The 20821-nt window shown below is 34.6% G+C and overlaps 2 protein-coding genes across 2 annotated transcripts; both read right to left on the bottom strand.

Moving 5' to 3' along the window:
• Positions 1-6565: 6565 nt before the first annotated feature.
• LOC122282093 lies at positions 6566-7232 on the bottom strand. Its single transcript, XM_043094041.1, has 2 exons — positions 6895-7232; positions 6566-6738 (listed from the first exon to the last, which is right to left on the bottom strand). The coding sequence occupies exons 1-2, from the start codon at positions 7208-7210 to the stop codon at positions 6677-6679; spliced, it is 378 nt and encodes a 125-aa protein (XP_042949975.1). The 5' UTR covers positions 7211-7232; the 3' UTR covers positions 6566-6676.
• Positions 7233-15639: 8407 nt separating this feature from the next.
• On the bottom strand, positions 15640-16521 carry LOC122282089. The gene is made up of 2 exons (XM_043094029.1): positions 16048-16521; positions 15640-15920 (listed from the first exon to the last, which is right to left on the bottom strand). Exons 1-2 carry the CDS (start codon positions 16457-16459, stop codon positions 15844-15846), a joined length of 489 nt encoding a protein of 162 aa, XP_042949963.1. The 5' UTR covers positions 16460-16521; the 3' UTR covers positions 15640-15843.
• Positions 16522-20821: the final 4300 nt, after the last annotated feature.

The raw sequence follows: 20821 nt of genomic DNA, 5'->3' as shown, positions 1-20821 counted from the left end.
TCTTAATAAATTACAAAAGAATAAACTTGATATTTAAAAAAGAATTCTAACAAATTATTCATGCATTATAATTTTTTTTTAATTCTTAAATCATTCTAAACTTCAAAATTACAAAAAAATAATAATAATTATAAATAATTTTTTACATAATTTGACCTAATAAATTAAATTATAAAATTATATTTATTGTTTAATAGATATAATACAATATATACTAATAATTTTTTGAGATTTTATTTAGGACTGTTCATCCAGACCAGGTAAAACCGGAATCCAAATCCCTGGTTATGGATTTCAGCCCGAGTTGATCATGGTCGAAACTAGCATTTCTATACCCAAGTAAACCCGAGCCGAATACCGGATTTAAAACCTGATTCTAAGTTTTAAACCTAGTACTCAGGTTTTTTGAAAAAATCCCTTATAGGATCAAAACTGTACTCATTCTCATTTCTCACGCCGGTCTTCTCTCTCTCTCTCTCTCTCTCTCTCTCTCTCTCTCTAAAACCCTAGCTTCCTCAACTATCCAAATCTTCGTCACTCATGTCGTCGTCTTCATCATCACTCATCGTTGCTCCATCGTATTCTCGATTTTATAGGGTCAATGAGATTTTATGCTTATGGGTTTGGGTGAGCATGGTATTGTTGGTTTCTCGGTTTCTTTCTTTTGTAAATGAGGTTCGTGTAGATTATGCTGTTAGTGATTTTGTTTGTTGTTTAATCTAAAGTTACCTATTACCTTTGTTGTTTGTTGTTGTTGATTTTTTTATATGTATGCAAATGTGTATGCCATATGGGTTTATTTGTCTCCGGAGATAGTCGATTGAATCACCGTTCAATTTAGCTTTCTCTATCTCTCTCTCTATTGAATCAAAACCCTAGCCTCTTGCAACTTAGCTTTCCTCTTCTTTAGGTAAGACATGGCTTTTAGGTAAGATTTTGTTCATCACAAATATGCGTTCTTTTTTTAATTTTTAGTTTGATCTATGTTTATGTTCTTCTCATATTATAATTGGGTTATTTGAAACATGGCTTGTGTGCGTGTATTTTTTTTTTTAAATATTTGAGGGTTTTCGGTGGTAGCATTTTTCTTTCCTAAAGCTTTAGATATAATCATATTTGGTTTATTATTTAAATTTTATTAAAAATTATTCCTTGTGAGTTATGATATAAACATATGCTTGATTTTATAAACAAATCCTTGCAAGTTATGTTTCTCTATTCCTTGTGAGATATGTTATTTGGTTCTTTATCTTTTATTTTCTTTGTTCTCTCTATTTACTTGTCTGTTTTGATGACAATACTTTGCTTTATGCTTGACACTCATCCAACGAGATTTTACTTGCACATACAACTTGTAATTGAATCTAGCCACAAAGACATGTACTTGCATATACATATGCAACATGTGAAGCCTTCTTTTTCAAAAACCAAATTGTGAAAGATTATGGTTTTGTGTAATATATTAAATTATATAATTATTTTCAAAAGCCAAATAGAATTATTCTATGTAATATTCTATATTCAAATAATTTTTTAAAATTCTATCTGACAGTCATTTAACAACTTGTCATTTATATAAACTTAAAGTTTTGTCAAACGTCTTTGCAAAAAAAAAAAAAAAGTTTTGTTAAACGTGGGTGCGGCAAATCTCTTTATAGCTATTAATTTGGGCCTCCAAACCATTTGTAGACGCCTTTTGGGGTTTGGGCCTTTACTAATTCCCACCTTCAAAATTACAATATTGCACATGGAACTTGCTCTATAAATTACAATTATGCTAATAATCGTAGCGACAGTAAATGTCAGGTAATCCTTAAACATAGAAAAAAAAGTGAGATATATTATTAAAAATTTAATTTTTTTTTTTTTATATGTCATATATTTACTCATTTTTTTAAAAATATGCGGTATTTATATATTTCATAATTGCAAATATCATTTCTCTTATATTAATAATTATTATTAGGTGTGAAGTTATTTATGAAATTAATAGATCATGGAGGTTGACAACTTGAGTAGGATAAAAAAAGAAAAAAAAAATCCCCAATAAAAGTAAAGCAGGGGAGATCAAGACTCTTTGATACTTGTTTGTCCTACAAGCATCTGGACCTCTGGTCATTATGTTCTAATAGAGAAAGAGCACTATCAATCTCTAATTCGTTTGTCATCTCATAAAGGGTGAAAAGCAGATTTTTTAGGTAATAACGGATCCAAGTTTTTATTGGTAACAATATGGCTTAGCAAAAGCAAAGAAACAAAATACGGCTCGAGCACAACTTTTAGATTCAAGGATGTCATATCATCATCAAATGTTTCTCATTATTATTATTATTATTATTATTATTATTATTATTTTCTCTCTAAATTGAAAGTACAAATTAAATAGAGCATGCTAGTTCTCCTTCTTCTTGCAAGTATTGTAGCAGGTATGGATGTAGTCTTGCACTTTTTCTGCATCTGTCACATTTAAACAAAAAAAGAAAAATATGGAATAATCAAAGCAACTTTAAAATTCATGCATGTTCTAATTAAATATGGATATGAATTTAGCAAGTACCTGAACGGGAACAATAGGATTACTAGCTTTAACTTGTGCTAATTAAGGCTAGCACCAGCATGGTAATTAATACCATCATCATCCTCTTCATCATCCCTACTCTCATGATATCCTAATTTCTTTCCACAACTCCAATATGCAGTAGTCTTGTGCTAGCTGCTATATATCGGAGTTTTTCTTAATCCAGAAGTTGAATACAAGCCCATTATTTATAGACTCGGATTAATACTTTGTCATGAATGAGTTAATATATAATAAATGAGTATATGAGGTCTTGGCCATCTTTGGAAATCTCATTAATCTCTACTATTGATGATTATTATTATTATTCCATTGATATGTTAGAGAATTATTTGTCATTAAAGGCACAGATACATATTCAGATTCACAAGTAAGGTTGTATTACCTTTAATGAGCGCCTAAGCATTTAATTTTGTGAATTTTCATCAAACATTTTTTCACACAAAAAGCTGGTCGATCGTTTACAAATAATTAGTTCTTTCCAAACGCACAGTTTGTTTTATTTTTCTCAATCCACAATGAGCGAGCCATTTCCACCGGTCATATTGATACATGCTATCGTTTTAACCAGCCTATTCATGCTTATGAAGCAGCACGCATGCATCTTCAAGATTTGATTAACTGTTAAAGAAACAATGTAAACTTTACATGCTACAAATAAACCATGAATATTTCGTTTTCATTTTCAGCATTTATGTTAATTCTTGTGTAGATAGCAACCACCTACTATCGGCGTTTGGTTGTGTCAGTAAGTTATAAACGCCATTAATCGATTATCAGCGTTTATTTTAATTATTGCTAGCGCTTATCAAATGCGGGCAAGTCACGGTTTTTTTGTAGCTAGTGAGTACGTACGTAGAATAAATATGATTATTTTTTTAGTTTGCAATTTATAGAAGTCATCAATCTAAATGGCCGGATCTTAATGGATTTGGATGCTATTAACTTCTAAGAAATAATAGTATTAAGATATAAATTAATAACTTCGATAGTTTATCATGCAAGCTGGTGAAAAATGACGATATAATTCAAAAGTTCAAAGCGTGCGTATAAGCTTCCTGTTAATTATTTGGTAGCCATGGAAATTTTACAAATTATCAACTCAATTTGATATTATCCAATTTATGTTTCTTCTCCAAATTTTGGATGTCTAAAACAGAAAGTACTGCATGTTGGGAACTGGCTTATATATAATTACCGTCGAGGGTAACAAGTTTCAGGACATGAACACCATGTATGCAGTCAATGATATTGAAAATTATAGTACTTTTATATTCAAAGCATACCCCAATCATATAGTACTAGCTAGTACTCTTCTTTATATATTAGATGCACCCCACTATTGTTCTTTATTTACTGCAAATACGAGCCGGTACGTACGTAGCAGTTTCCCATGAGCCTTTTACGTACGTACTTAATCTGCATCTGCTGGATATATGCTACATCAAATTAAAAAACTGATTATTTTCTGTGAATATTATTTTTGTTCGTTCGGGGAAGAGGGAATGGTCAATACCTGAGCAAAAACTGGTGGAATTGGCTATGGAATATGCCTCTTGCATCGTTGTATACATATATCATAGCAACCGGCAAAATTAACATGGTATCCCCTACTCATGGCAGGCGAACAACTCATACCACACCGTGAACCACATGGATAACGTTTAGGTGTGGGCGGTAGGGGACGGGGATGGAGAGGTGGAGATGGAGGGGGAAGGAGAGGGAGAGGTGGTGTGGGTGCTAGGGGAGGGGAAGGATCCTCCTCTACTAATTGTGCTACAACTAGCACAGATAAAATCAACAAAATCATCAACATCGTAACTCTCTTCATCTTAATTATTGTTTCCTTCAACCACTCTCTCTTCCTTTAGTACTCAAAATGTGACAATTAAGGCTTGAATAACAAAACCATGATTTTATAGATTTGGAAGTTGGAACACTTCATCAAGATTAATGAGTACTACTGCTGAAGTTTTGGCCATGAGTGGAACTTCCACTGATTTTCTACATAACTCATTGGGTGTTCTAACCTTTTTTGTCATCACGAATACATATCCAAATTCCAATTAACCATCCGATCCTCGTGTAATTCCCTTGTATTGACATTCAGTGCTCTACCTCTATTGAAACACTGTCAATTTAATTGCAAGTTGAGCACAAAACCATGATCTCATGATAGTTAGTATTGGAAAATCTTGTCATGGATGAGTGGACTCTAGCTGGCCGTTTGAAGTTTTGGCCATCGGTGGAACTTCCACTAATCTATGTTCTATTTAATTATTTGGGTGCTCTAACCTTCTACTCAATCAGTGATTATATATCCAATGAAGATGTGACACAGAGACTATGAGATATAGTAACTATCAATATGAAATTTTGACTAGCTACTATTTGTTGTAAGCAATGAGAATACAAATACCTTTTTTAGGGGCAACCGAAGATCAGCGTCAATACCTGAGCCAAAACTGGTGGAATTGACTATTCATATGGGACGGTAACCCTCCTGCATGGTCTTATACAGATTTCATAACATTTCTGATAAATCATCCGAATCCTATGCCTACAGCCCAATAACATTAATGTATATATACCGGGAATTACCACATTTAGGCCGGATCAGGTTGTTCTTTTGGTGGGGGAGGGGGAAGGGGAAGGGGAAGGGGATCAGGGGGAGGAGGAGGAGGAGAGGGGAGTGGAGGGCGGGGAAGTTGGAGAGGATTTTGGTGCTGGGCGATGGCTAGTGTGGGGAAGATCATAATCATCAATATCCACTACGTGTGCCACAACTAGCTACCACAGACACCATCAGCAACGTAAGTACTCCTCTCGATCATCTTGTTTTTAATCACTCCAAATTCTCTTCCCTTGGAACTGAAGTTAAGACAAATTTAATTAAGCTGAGTAAAAAATTTCATGATTTTATAGACTTGAAGGTTGGAACACTTCGTCAAGAATGAGTGGACTTAAAAAATGAGCGTTTGAAGTTTTAGCCACGAGTGGAACTTCCACTAATCTTCCACGCAACTTGTTGGGTGTTTTGACCTTCTTCTGGTCTTTATAGCACATATCCAAGATCCTATTAATTAACTACCTCGAACGGGTGATCACGGCCTTGTATTGATCCACACTCTCTTCCTCTGTTGAAACAGTACCGCGTACTGTCAATTTACAAGTCGAGCTACCGCAAAATCATGATCTCATGGTACGTACTCTGAAAAACTTTGCCATGGATGAGTGGTCAAAACCATGATCTCATAGTTTCTTTGAAAATCTTTGCCATGGATGAGTGGACCATGATGGGCGTTTGAAGTTTTGGCAATCAGTGGAACTTCCAGTATATATTAATCTCTATTCTAATTAATTATTTGGGCGCTCTAACCTTATCCCTATTGGTCATTACGCAATTAAGATAATTATCTATGGGAATTCGATCAGAAAACAAATTAATTAAAAGAACCTTGAACCCTTATGATCTAATTATTAATCCTTGTTCATAAAGAAAAATTTAGATGAGCACGCTTTGCTATATATATACTGATCAGTAAACTGAGTTGGCCTGTTGGTAACAAGCTGCATGGGGGAAGTAAGTTTGTCACTAACTTAACGACAACGGCCACATATCCAGAAAAGATTAGTCAATAAGTACCTAAGTAATTTATAAGGGATTTAACGGAATGCAACAGATCATGATCAGGGTCCAAATCTATCAATTGCTTGTAGTTCTCTAAAGACAATTAAAAAAATAGTGATTGATTGGTCTTCTTGTTAAGGGGGTGAGCTGCCATATTTATTATGGGGATTCAATTAATTACATGTCAGCCATACAAAATATATTATCTGCTAGGTAATTAATTGGAACATAAAACATATTATAACTGGATATAACACACACACACACTCCGAAATGCATGCCCTCTAGCTTGGTGTGTGTGTGTGTATATATTAAGAAGTACTTTTAACGCCCAAAGTGCTGATCCACAGTATAAATTGATCAAGCATTAGTTCGGATTTATATAATAATTGGATGCATATATTGCATCTCATTAATTGTTTCTTTTTGTTTTATTACAAGGCGATATGTATGGGACATTCTAAATATTAAACATTCTTCTTGCAGCTATTGTAGCAAGCTTCCACCTGATCTTCATCATTCACTTTATCTGCATTTGCCACATTAAAATTAACCACAGATTAGTATACTATAATAATAAACATAAATATATTTGTTTCTCTTAGATCTAGCAGATTTATGCTAAGATTTTGATTTTTTTCCCTTAATGTTTATATATATATATATTATATACACATATACATACCGGCGGCCACTGCAAGCTTGGTGGATGTGGAGTCAACACAAGTGACGGTGCACTTGAAGATAGAATAGGAGAGATCTGCAGGATAGACTTTGCAGTACTGTAGCTTTATCTTGCAATGGTCTAAACAAGCCGCGTAATGCTTTGGAAATTTTTTAGCAAGAAAACACTCAGCAGAACACTTTGTATCAGAGTCAGGACCATAGGAGGGAGTCATAGGAGGGAGTAGTATGGGTGCTGGCTCGTCCGGATAAGCTGAGGGATCAGGTTCAATTTGTGCTAAAACTAGCGCAAGCATCGATAGCAGAACAACCACCATTGTTACAACTCTCCTCGTTCCTTCTCTTCGGCTAGGGAGACCCAATTTATAGAGTTAAGTACTCTTCTGTGATAATTAAGTGAGCAGTAAATGAAGACTGACGTTTTGGGCATTCATGGAGATTTCATTAATTCATACAATTAATTAATTTGACTTCTCTAACTTCTTGAATGCATCATAATTAAGATGCTGAGAGATCAGTTTATAAGGCTTTGACCGTAATTAAAAATCATGAAATTTGAATTTTAAAAGAAAAGTTACAAAATTCATTTTGTAAGTAAAATTATAAGTGAAAGTAAAATACATATTATACTGAATATCTTAGTTATATATATATTACCCATAACTTTCGTACAAACGAAAAATATTTAGATAATGTACGTATATGCTTGACGTTGATCTTTCTGAATGCACCAGACGTATCTTTTAGTTTTCCTCGTGCCACATTAATGTGCGGACCATTTTCTAGCGACCATATCTATGCATGCATGATATGCTACATACCACTTTAACCATCAGCTTATTGATGTTTATTAAGTATATTTTACACTCTCAAGCCGTTATTGTTTTTTCTGCTTACATCCTAAATTACCAAAATTATTGATTAATTACGATCTTTTATATATATATATATATATATATATATATATATATATATCTTCCAATTAAATTTTGACCATTTTTATCATTGGCTAGATTAAACCATTGATTAGATTGTGCCAAACATTATTTTATATTTCATTAATCAAAACAATCATATTTTAATTGCTGGTACAGATTTTCAGAAATAGATCATATTTAATTAGGGTGCAGATTTATAATTTTGATAGTTTATCGTGAAAGTGAAATTACTGGTGATAATTCAAATTAGTTGTAGGCGCGCCGTATATAGCTGATCATGATCACAAGTACTTACGTAGTACTAAATATTACTACAGCTTACAACTTTAAATACGCGATGTGAATATGCATGCTAGCTCCAATCATAGGCGAAGCTTAACTAGTCTTATATATATATAAATATATATATATATATATACATAACCATATTTCTGTGTTTTATTGCAAATGCAAGCCAGCCAATAGTTATTGTACTTGCTGTTGTTGTAGCACTACTTTCCCGGCTTCTACTTCATCTGTCAAATGGATTCAATGATCCTTTCAGGGGATTTCCTCCCATTTTATAAAACAAATTTACATGGCTATGTACTGTCTATTTTAAGCGAGAATACTACCTAACATGTGATTCCTTTAATTACGTCTAATGTTTGACAACACTGTGTGTAGCACCACCTAACATGTGAGGCCCTAAATTACGCCTGATATTTAGCAGTCATGTGTAGCCTACATTCTAAAATACTACAACTATACAATATTACAAATAATGAGAGGATTGCTGTACGTTGACAGCCCCCCTCAAATTGATGCAGGTTGATCAACAAGCATCAATTTGCTACTTAGGAAGCAATGTCGATGACAAGTGAGAGCCTTGGTGAAGATATCAGTAATCTGTAGTTCAGTGGAAATATGTGGAAGAGTGATAACACGAGCTTCAAATGCTTCACGAATAGAGTGACAATCTACTTCAATATGTTTCGTGCGCTCATGATGGACAGAATTGGCTGTGATCTGAATAGCACTCGTATTGTCGGCATGTAGAGCCGTCGGATCGTTCTCAGAAAAATCTAACTCAGCAAGCATACCTCGAAGCCAAATAATTTCAGAACAAGCTAAAGACATTGCTCGGTATTCAGATTCTGTAGATGACTTAGAAACTCTGTCTTGCTTCTTACTTTTCTAAGAGATTAATGCATCACCTAAGAACACACACCAACCAGTGATGGAGCGACGTGTATCCGCACAACCAGTCCAATCAGCATCACTATAAGCAGTAAGACGAGTCGAATTGCCGGCCGGGAAGAATAAACCACGGGTAGAAGTGCCCTGAACATAGCGTATAATCCTACGGACAGCAGCGAAATGAAGGTGACGAGGAGTCTGAAGAAATTGACTGACTTGTTGTACAGCAAAAGAAATGTCCGGTCTAGTAATGGTGAGATAAACAAGGCTACCCACCAACTTCCGATATAAACTGGGATCAGCAAATAAGTCACCCTCCTCTTTGCGAAGCTTGACATTTAATTCCATGAAAGTATCAACAGAAGTAGCCTCCTGTGGTCCAGCTGTAGCCACCAAGTCACTAGCATACTTATGTTGATTGAGTGAAATACCAGAGGGACTACGATGCACCTCAAGACCAAGAAAATATGTAAGAGATCCAAGATCTTTCATATGAAAGGACTTTGAGAGATGACTCTTGAGCTGGCCAAGTAAAATAGAATCGGAACCAGTAATCACAATATCATCAACATAAACCAATAGTACAACAATACCCATATCTGATTTCCGAAGAAACAAGGAAGTGTCATACTTGCTCTGCTTGAATGAGAATTCTAATAAATTAGTTCGAAATTTATCAAACCAGGCCCTTGGAGCTTGTTTGAGACCATAAAGAGAGTGACAAAGCTTACACACATGTGAGTTTGGAGAGGGTTCCAATCCCGGGGGTGGCTTCATATAAATACATTCTTTAAACTCCCCGTGAAGAAAAGCATTCTTGACATCCATCTGATATAGTGGCCAATCATTGGAAGCAGCAAGAGCTAAAATTGTACGAACAGTGGCCATCTTAGCCACAAGAGCAAAGGTTTCTTCATAATTGACACCATATTCTTGATTATTTCCAAGTGCAATAAGTCGAGCTTTATAACGATCCAAACTCCCATCAGATTTAACCTTAATGGAGTAAACTCATTTACAACCCAAAGAAACTATGGTGGAAGGACAAGGTGCAATGTCCCAGGTGTGATTGGCCTCTAGAGTAGTAATTTCTTCCTGTATAGCTTGTAACCAACAATCATGCTTGACAGCATGTGAGTAGCATGTGGGAATATTAAAATTGGACAATATAGCAGTAAGCGCAGAAGCAAACCACCCATACCTATCCAGAGGTACAAATACTCGAGAGGAGCGACGTGCCGGGTGCTCTGAAGCTACTGTAATGGACTGATTTTGGTGCATGGTGGGATCAGATACTGGTTGAGCCACTGGAAGAGACTGTGGGCGAGAGCCGTCTTGTATACACAAGACCTGGTTTAAAGCGAGAGTTGATTTGATGAAGATCTGAAAACTGTTGCTCAAAAGATGGGAGGACCACAGTAGAAGAAGAGAGCACAGATGACACATGAAAGAAATGTTGATTTTCAAAGAAAATAACATTCCTAGAAATGTGTGTACGATATAAAGTAGGATCATAGCAAACAAATCCCTTTTGACACACATTATATCCCAAAAATGCACATCTAACAAATTGAGCAGATAATTTATGTCGCTCATGAGAAGGTAAATGAACAAAACATACACATCCAAAAATACGAAGATTCTCATAACTAGGTTGTGTAGCAAACAAGCGAAAATAGGGAGACTCCATGTGTAAAACTTGGGACGGTAACTGATTAATCAAGTGAGTAGCAGTTTTCAAAGCCTCAACCCAAAACATGGATGGAACAGAGGATTTTAATAAAAGAGTACGTACCACATCAAGAAGATTACGATTTTTACGTTCGGCTACTCCATTCTATTGGGGAGTAGCAGGACATGTTCGTTGATGAATAATATCTTTAGAAGCCAAGAATGCCTGAAACTCAGTAGACAAATATTCACCATCAGAATCTGTGCGTAATGTCTTAATAGTTCCAGAAAATTGATTTTCAACATACGCTAAAAAATTAGTGAAAGTTTGAAAAATTTCAGATTTAGAGCGAAGAAAATAAACCCAAGTAAATCTGCTATAATCATCAATGAAAGTCACATAATATTTAAATTTTTCATGTGAACTAACCGGGGAAGGTCCCCAAACATCACTATGGATGAGATCAAAGCAGTGAGAGGCTCTACTAGCATTCAAAGGAAATGGAAGAATTTTACTTTTACCAAGTTTACAAGAATCACACTCAAGAGATAAAGAGGAACGTATTTTATTATCAAGAAAACCCGAGTGCAAGACATGAGAGAAGATTTGAGTGCTAGGATGACCTAAACGATGATGCCACACCATACTCAGATCAGGAACATTATTACAAGCAAAAGACTTAATTGACGAGACTGAAGAAAGTGCTGGAACAGGTAAAAACAATGGAAACAAGCGCCCCACTTTAGGTCCCTTCGCGATCGGCTCCCCCGTTACCTGGTCTTGCACAACACAACCATTACCAGAAAAATTAACAGCACAATTATTATCAATTAATTGACCAATAGAAATAAGATTTGTGGAAAGTTGAGGGGCAAGAAACACATCAGTAAATTTGAAAGAGACATCTCCGACAGCAGCGATGGGCAAAGAATTGCCATTGGCAGTCTGAATGGCAGATTGACCAGCATAGGGCCGCACATGACATAAAGCACTGGCAGTATTCGTCATGTGATTAGAAGCACCCGAGTCTACATACCAGAGTTTAGTATAATTTTTACCTTGAAACCCCATGGCAGATAATGTCGAAATTATCATCTGTTGCACCATTTCTGGTGTGCAGTAATTTGTTGCGGGAGGTGCAGGATAAGAGGAAGCACCTGAGGAAGAGCCATGTGCTACAGAAGTCCCGACGGGAGGAACAATAACAGAAGTCTGAAATGCTTGGGCCTGACGATTTTTGGGGCGAATATGACAGTTTTTGATAATGTGACCCTTCTTCTTGCAATAAGAACAATATTTCTTAAGACAATTAGCAGCAATATACCCATGTTCCTTGCAGCAGAAACATTGTAAGGTGCTAGAATATGCAAGTGGTCCTCGTCGTTGAGCAGCATAAGCTACAGGAGCAGACCCTATCAGAGAAGCTTGAGTACTAAGCCTTTGTTCTTCACGAAGTAACTCACCAAAACAAACATCAAGAGAAGGAACAGGAGAGCGATTCAGAAAAGAAGAGCGAACAGATTCATACTCGGGATGAAGTTTCATAAGGAACTGATCACGACGACGAGTCTAGTGAATATTTTGAATAGTGGAAAGAGAGGCAACAGGAACATATGTGGTAACCAAATCAGAATATTCATTCCAAAGAGTCAGGAATGCGGAATAATAGTTTTGGATGGAACAATTGTCATGTTGAAACATGGCAATCGTATGCTCTAACTAAAAACGACGAGCACCGTTATCTTGATGATATACTTTTTTTAAGTAAATCCACATTAATTGAGCGGTGCGATGAGGTCGTAAGTGGGTGACAATATGTGGCTCAACCGAGCCAAGAAGCCAAGACATAATCCTAGCATCAAGCATAGCCCAATCCTTGGATTAGCAGGGTTGGATGCACAATCAGTGCCGTCAATATGACCCCAAAGATCTTTTTCCTTAAGAAAAAATTCAAATTGAAATGCCCACATAGAATAATTATTACCAGTAAACTTGGTACACAAATGTGTGAAGTCCATACTAATTAAATGGTACACACAAAGGCCAAAAATATCACAAAGGGCGAGACAAAAGAATGGACTAAATGAACTATAATTATAAATATCACAAAGGCCACGTGGAAGACTAATGGAATCTAAGACAAGACAAAAGAAAAAGATTATAATTATCAAGACTATAATTATCACAAAGGCCACGTGGAAGAGGAATCCAAGACAAGACAAAAGAAAAGGATACAATTATCAAGACTCAATGGCCCACAGCAGAAAACAAAAAAGAATTATAGTCAAACACAATGTGTTTGACTATGCTTAACAGCCTGTACTCAAGCTGTATTCCACGGCAAAAGAAATGAGCAAATGGCCAAACAACAGTATTGCCAACAGCAGGAAACAGATTTGCAGGAAAAAGATAATCGGCTAGCAGAGTTGCTGAAAAAATAGAGAAATAGAGTTGCTGAAAAAACAGAGAAAGAGTTGCTGAAAAACAGGAAACCAAGCTCAAGAGATGCCAAAATCAAGCACAGAACCAAGAAAATAAAGAAACAGCACAAATCCAGCCGAGACACAAGACCAAAGGTATCGAGGATACTAAATCACAAGAGAAATATATGAGACACAAGAGAGAAATCTAAAAATTCGAGAGAGACAATCTTAGGCTCTGATACCATGTCAAATGGATTCAATGATCCTTTCAGAGGATTTCCTCCCATTTTATAGAACAAATTTACATGGCTATGTACTGTCTACTTTGAGCGGGAATACCACCTAACATGTGATTCCTTCAATTACGTCTAATGCTTGACAGCACTGTGTGTAGCACCACCTAACATGTGAGGCCCTAAATTACGCCTGATATTTAGCAGTCATGTGTAGCCTACAATCTAAAATACTACAACTATACAATATTACAAATAATGAGAGGATTGTTGTACGTTGACATCATCAACTTGATCTGCTGCCACATTAAAAAAACTAATTAATTTGACAATTGAAGAAATAAGTTGTAAACTACAATTTTTTATACAATAAAAACTGAGATTAATATAAAGGAATACTTTTGTTGGGAAGGCGGGCGTGTGGAGCATGCATATATGGCAGGGTTAATGAGCAGAAACTAGTGGATTAATCGATCATGGGGGAGGCCGAAGCCCTCTGCATCGTCCTATGCATGAGTTCTCATGGTACTCCGGATGAAAATGTCTTCTCCAAGGCCTACATCTCATATTACACACACAAGCACATGAATAATCTGGTCATTCTTTTGGTGGCCGGGGGTGGCGGAAAGGGGGGAGGAGGAGGAGAAGGAAGGGGAGGGGGAGGAGGAATGGGAGTGGGAGGCCGGAAATTAGGGAGAGGTGGTGGCCGTGGTGCTCGGCAACAGGCCGGAGTACTGTAGAAGTAATCTATATCATCCTCCACGGCTTGTGCCACAACTAACATAGACATGATCCTTAGCATCATCATGTTAATTATTTCCTTTAATAACTCCAAACTCTCCTCCTTTGATACTGAAACTATGATAAAATCTATACTATGAGTAACAAAACCATGATTTTATAGACTTGGAAGTTGGAACGACACTTTATCAAAGATGAGTGGACTTATAAATAAACGATTGTTGAAGTTTTGGCCAAAATGAGTGGAAATTCCACTAATATAGATCTTCTACACACTGATACGAAACTTATTGGGTGTAATTCTAACCTTCTGTACGTTCTTTATTTATAGTTAATATCCAAATTCTAATTAACTCTCGATCCCTGTGCAATTTCCTTATATCTATCCACACTCTATACGTACCTGATCTATTGAAACATATTTAATGTCACTTTAATTACAACTTAAGCGCAAAACCATGATCGCATATATAGTCTTGAAAAACTTTTCCATGGATGAGAGTATAGTAGTGGACACTAAATGGGCTAGTGAGCTTTTGTGCATGATATATATAAGTGGAATTTCCATGATTAACGTCATGATCCGGTCCCATTAATGGGGATATGCAATTAAGTCTAAGATATGATCACAAAGATATAATGAGATGGTACTTATAATTATTGTAATCTAATATGGGAATTCGTTGAACACTTTGATTAAAATTAAGAACCTTTAACACATATATATCAAGAAAGAATGTTCATGAATTAATTAAGCTAATTTATACCTCAAGTAGTACTACTACTAGCCAGCTAGCGTTGAGAGTGCTAATTTTTTATGTATGATTATTCTTGTAAAAAGGTACATTCAAGTTAGTAAGTAAAAAAATCATGAATATTTGAAAAAAAAAAAAAAAGTAACACTGCTAATTAATTTAATCCAAAATATAAGAACACTATCAATGGCTCAGGTATAATATAAAAACTGTAAAATATTTGAAAAATTATTCATAAAATGACTTCCATCCGATTACGTAAAAGAATTTGTAAAATATAAATTACTACAGTAACCCACTACATGTAGAGGGTATTATTCATCTTTTAAATAATTATTATTATTATTTATATTTCAAGATAAGATGATGTATAGTATATTATAAAAATCAGTATGTAGAATAAAAAAATTAGATTTTTATAATATATTTTAAATGATAGGATGAAAAATCTATTGAGAGTGCTCTAATATAGACCTTTTAACAGGTCGGCTATATATCATGTACGTTATATATCATGTAACGACGTACGTACCTACGGGATCAGATTGTGATCATAATTGTTCCACATTAATATTGGGTCGCACTAATTAATGATCTATTAATTGCTTGTATATAGCTATATATATAGTTCATTGAAACTAATTAGAAGTCATTGAGATTGGTCTTCCAATTAATTATAACTTGTTAGCCGTACAAAATTCTCCTATTAGCAACTCAAATATATATATATATATATGATCTGTTTATATATAATTTCTAATTAATATTATTGTCATCCGGCCAGGACGTTCGAAAACAAAATATATATACTGGATAAAAACTTTTGCCCTCTGCATGGTATATATATTCAGATCATAAACTTTTAACAACCAAAGCCTGCTCCACGGTAATTGAAGCATTAGTACTTCAGATTTATATATATAATTGGATGCATATATATATGCATTCTCATTCATGTTTTATTACATTAAGACATGCATGCATGTGTAGCACATGCTAAACTTTTAAATCAAACATTATTCTTCTTCTTGCAGCCATTGTAGCAGGCTTTCATAATATGATCTTCGTTAAGCACTTTATGATGATCTGCATCGGCCACGCACATGCATTAAAAGCACGGATTAGTATTTTATAATAATAATAAACATAAATGCATTTAGTTTTGTTATTTCAGATACTAATTATTTGATTAGGGTGTTTTTTTTTAACATACCGGAGGCAAGCTTGGGGGATATGGAGTCAACACAAATAATGGTGCACTTTAAGATGGCATAGGAGGGAGTATACTTGCAATGTAGCCTCTTGCAATGGTCTATACAAGCCGCGTAATGCTTTGGAAATCTTTTAGCAAGAGAACACTCTGCAGAACACGTTGTATCACAGTCACCAGTACTGCTTGGTGTATAATCTTGTGATAGGGTAGCAGCAGGCCGAGGGATTATTGGTACTAGTGTTTTCCGAGAAGAATTCTCGTGATCATGATCATCAGCTTGTGCGGGTGCAGCAGAAGGGATTAATATTGGTAGTAGTGTTTTCCGAGAAGAAGCCTCGTGATCATCAGCTTGTGCTAAAACTAGCACAAGCATCATTAGCACTAACACCATCATTGCTACAACTCTCCTCATTCTGATCTTTTCCTTGATCCCGGCCTGGCCTGGTGAAGATTTCTGATTTGATTGAAAAGCTTGAATATGGAGGCCCTATTTATAGACTTGGCTCTTTGGTGATAATAAGTACTACTACTACTGAGCAATAAATGAAGATTGATGTTTTGAACATCGTTGAAAGTTTCATTACTCCACACAATTAATTGACTTCTCTAACTTCTTGAATGCGCGCCATTAATATGCTGATAGAGTTTTTTTAAAAACGAATATATATATATATATATATATATATTTATATAAAAGTATCTTTTTCCTATTCCTTATCTTCATCTTTATAATTTAACTCAAAATTACTTTTTCTTAAATTTTTTCCTAAATTTTATTCATCTTTCAAAAACCTTATACATCCAATTCCCTATCTCTATCTCTATTATATTAAATAATATTTTTCTATTCTTTTTTTTTTATTACTTTTTTCTTTCACTTCTATTTACAAATTTAACTACTCAATATTTTTTCTTATTTTTTGAACTATTACTCTAGTGAATTTTAAACAAAAATTTAAATTATTTTTTTGTGAATATGATAATATTTTTAAAATTAAATTTTTTATATTTTCGTAATTAATTAAATTATTTTTAAAATTATTATTTAAAACTATAATAAATATGAGTATGAGAGAAAGTGTAGAGATTAGAAAATTATTTATTTTATATATTAGAATAAAATATTGATAAAAATGATTTAGGGAATGAATAGTGAGTCCCCAAATATGGAGACTTAAACTATTCATTACTCTATTATTACTTTTCACCTACTTTTTATTACTATTCACAACTCTCCTCAACACTTCTCAACATACCTTTTTCCTAAAATAGGAATCTGGATGTGGGGGATATTTTGATCAAAATTCTAAAATAAACCCTAAATTATAAGGAATATGGTACTTTAGAGAACCGGATGGGGATGCTCTAACAAGGACACATGCGTCGGTTTTTTTTTTTTTTAATATATAAAAAGAATCTATTGAGATCATTAATAGAAAACCCACAAATAGTTTGAAGAAAATTAATGAACCAAAATCAGCATGACCAAGCATTAATTGAAGTACAGTACTTTTTTTTTATTTTAAAAAAAGAGCCGATAGCCACCCACATAGCAGCCCCGTCCCAAATTTATTAATAGCCCTCACTTGTGGCGGAAGAAAACCGTAGTTACAAAAAGGACACCTAAGGGATACAGAATAAAACAAGAAGACCAAACCCAGGCATTAAAAACTAACGAAACAAAAACAAACTACAAACACCAAACCAAATACAAAGAGCCCCACAAAACATAAATAAACCAGCTCTAAAACAGGATCCCACCAGAAACCAAAAAAACCTGCAAAACAAAGAAAGCCAAAAAAACCAAGACAAATACGCATCAAAACAAGAAAACAAAACAAGACAAACTTGGGACATCTTAGGAGATACGCAGGTAAGGAAAACCAAGTCTGTCCATACGAAGAAGACCTCGTAAATGACTAGGCAAGTCACCGTCAACAGGTCAATCCTTATTGAGGCCCCTGACACCCTGCTTAGCAAGAAAATCAGCCACACAATTTCCTTCACGATAAACATGACTCACACGATCATCCATGCAGGTAAGATAGCTACTTAATTCGTCCCAATAATCTTCCAGATATCAAATATTACATTCACCTTTAATAATCCAGTTGACCAAAATATGAGAGTCTGATTCTATATCCACCTTATAAAAATCCATTTGATGACACCTCGAACCCCCTCTAAAAGACTCTTCATCTCAGCAAAATTATTGGATCCTATGCCTAAATAAACATAATAAGCCATGCAGAGTCTACCATAATTATCACGAATGACACCCCCAGCACCAGCCTGCCCAGGATTGCCCAAACTACTACCATCTGAGTTAAGCTTCACCCAATCCTGAATAGGTTTCAACCATCTTACCACTTGAATCTTCTTAGGCCTGGGCAATAAGACCGGAATATCCAATCTATTTAAAAGGACCACATCATGATTCAAAATATGAGTAACTTTCATAATCAAATGCATAATAAATGAAAAGTACTTAAAAAGTGCTTATGCATATAAATGATTGCATGAAGCTGTTATACCTGCCTAGATGCATGACCGAGCAATATTAATTAAGGAAGTATAATTAATTCTTGCTCATAACTTTCGTACAAAAGAAAAGTAATTCTGATAGAGCTAAATTACAGGCTCTTCGTATAAATAAGGAAAATTCTTCTTACAAATATATTTTATACATTAATTTATATACCGATATTAATATATAAATTGTATATTTAATAAAATGATATAAATTAAAGATAAAAATAATTTTTATGAGATAAGAAATTTTTTTTTCTTTCAAATTTTTTTTTTATATTTTTTAAATAAAAAAATTATCAATATGCCAATTAGTATATAAAATATACTTATACGTAACAAATTCTATAAATAAAGATATCATATATTGGACCATCTACGACATGTAATTAAATTTACAGTACTGTAGCCCCACCAGCTCTCTGCTAACTTATAACGTAATTCTTTTTTATCAACGCACCGTACGTTTCTTTTAGTTTTCCAACTTTTCCTCATACCACATGGATGTCGTGCGGATCGTTTTCGAGCGATGATCTTATATGATCTACTTACGTAAGAAAAAATTGAAAAATTAATTGAACTGAACGGATTAATGATTCGATCTTGTTCACAATCGGTTGGATAGATTTGGATTCCTATAAATCAATTGAACCGATCTAAAATTGGTTCAATCTAACTCGATTTTCATGATTTGAAAATTGAATCAGACCGAACTAATTAAACCGAACCATTTTCGAGTGAATATATATCTATGCTATCATTTTAACTAGTTATTCATCTTTATTAAGTTACATAATTGTTAATTACTCAATTAATCATTAAAGAAACTATAATATGATCAAGATGATCCATATAGAAAAGAGTCAAAGGTTCTAGAATAACTGCAGTAGGAGGCGAATGGGTCTTTTGTTGAGCTTGCAAGTTGGGTCTTTTGGAGGTACAAATGTTTTGTACGAAGAACAATTTAAAAAAAAATAAAAAATTGTATGGTACATTAATTTGGATAATTGGCTGGCCACAAAGTGGTTGTTAATTTATAAAAGGTTTTTCAAATGATTTTTCACGTACTTTGTTATCAAAATCTCTATATCTATTGATTGTTTTCTTTCTTTATTGAAATTTGGTTTTGGTATGTGAGATCTAGATTAATAATTGATCTAAATAATTAAAATTCGTTAGATCTGTGATTATTTATATACATGGATCGGTCTGGTTTATATGTTAATTTTCTGCTCCACGTCATTTTTCATATTAAATTTGGACATTAAATATAATGACTAGAAACTTAGAACACCCAACAAGTTGAAAATACAGTAGAATATTAGTGGAAGTTCCCCAACCCATTTATTAAGTCCAGTACTCATCCTTGATAGAATATTCCATCTTCCAAGTCTATAAAATCATGGTTTTGTTACTCAAAACTTAAATTTGTCTTAGTTTTAGAACTAAAGAAAGAGAGTTTGGATTGACTAATTGAAGGAAACGAGATGAGGATCAAAGTTATGCTGTTCCTGATGGTGCTGATGATGCTGTCTATGCTAGTTGTGGCAAAAGTAGTAGTACTGGATGACGATGATGGAGATGATTATTGTATCAGGCCCCGTTGTCATCAAGTACCAACACGACCACTCCGTCACCCTCCCCCTCCTCCCCATCAGCCCCCGCCTCCACCTCCTCTTCCTCCACCTCCGCCTCCCCATACCTTCCCCCGTCCTCCCCCACCAAAAGAACAACCTGATTGTGCTTCTCGGTGTTCTATGGAGTGTGGTCGTTGGTCCAGGTATCCGGGGTACATATGCTATAAAAACTGTATAAAACGATGCAGGAGGCTTTCCCCGCCATATATAGTCAATTAATTCCACCAGTTTTTGCTGATCAGGTATTGACCCCCGATCCCATGCTACCAGCTCCCCCACCTAAAAAAAAAAGGAAAAAAAAAAGGACTTTAGCATTTATTTCTTCCAGTGTCAAATTAATTAGTAGTGTTTTTAATGCATGTGGCTGCAGAGAAAGCAGATAAAATAGATCGAAGGGGATCGGAGTACTGCTAGCTACAAAAACTGCAAGATCAAGAACTATTGGCTTGTATTTGCAATAAAATAAAGAACAATAGTGCGTACTTGTAATATATGAAAACAAATAAAAGACTTGTAATTAATTAATTATAAGTCACATGTGTATTATATATATAATTGGTGAATGGCTGTTGTCGTTTTTATTTTTTTAAACCATTAATGGCCTCTAC

Source organism: Carya illinoinensis, chromosome 1 (assembly GCF_018687715.1).
Source record: "Carya illinoinensis cultivar Pawnee chromosome 1, C.illinoinensisPawnee_v1, whole genome shotgun sequence".
Classification (NCBI taxonomy): domain Eukaryota; kingdom Viridiplantae; phylum Streptophyta; class Magnoliopsida; order Fagales; family Juglandaceae; genus Carya; species Carya illinoinensis.
This window is presented reverse-complemented; position numbering and strand designations above follow the sequence as displayed.

Bases quoted from the DNA above. Each gene is read 5' to 3' on its own strand.
- LOC122282093 (XM_043094041.1), bottom strand. From the start codon at position 7,210: ATGGTGGTTGTTCTGCTATCGATGCTTGCGCTAGTTTTAGCACAAATT. The intron at 6,739-6,894 runs GTATGTATATGT...TGGCAAATGCAG, and splicing joins CAAGCTTGCAGTGGCCGCCG to ATAAAGTGAATGATGAAGAT.
- LOC122282089 (XM_043094029.1), bottom strand. From the start codon at position 16,459: ATGAGGAGAGTTGTAGCAATGATGGTGTTAGTGCTAATGATGCTTGTG. The intron at 15,921-16,047 runs GTATGTTAAAAA...TGGCCGATGCAG, and splicing joins ATCCCCCAAGCTTGCCTCCG to ATCATCATAAAGTGCTTAAC.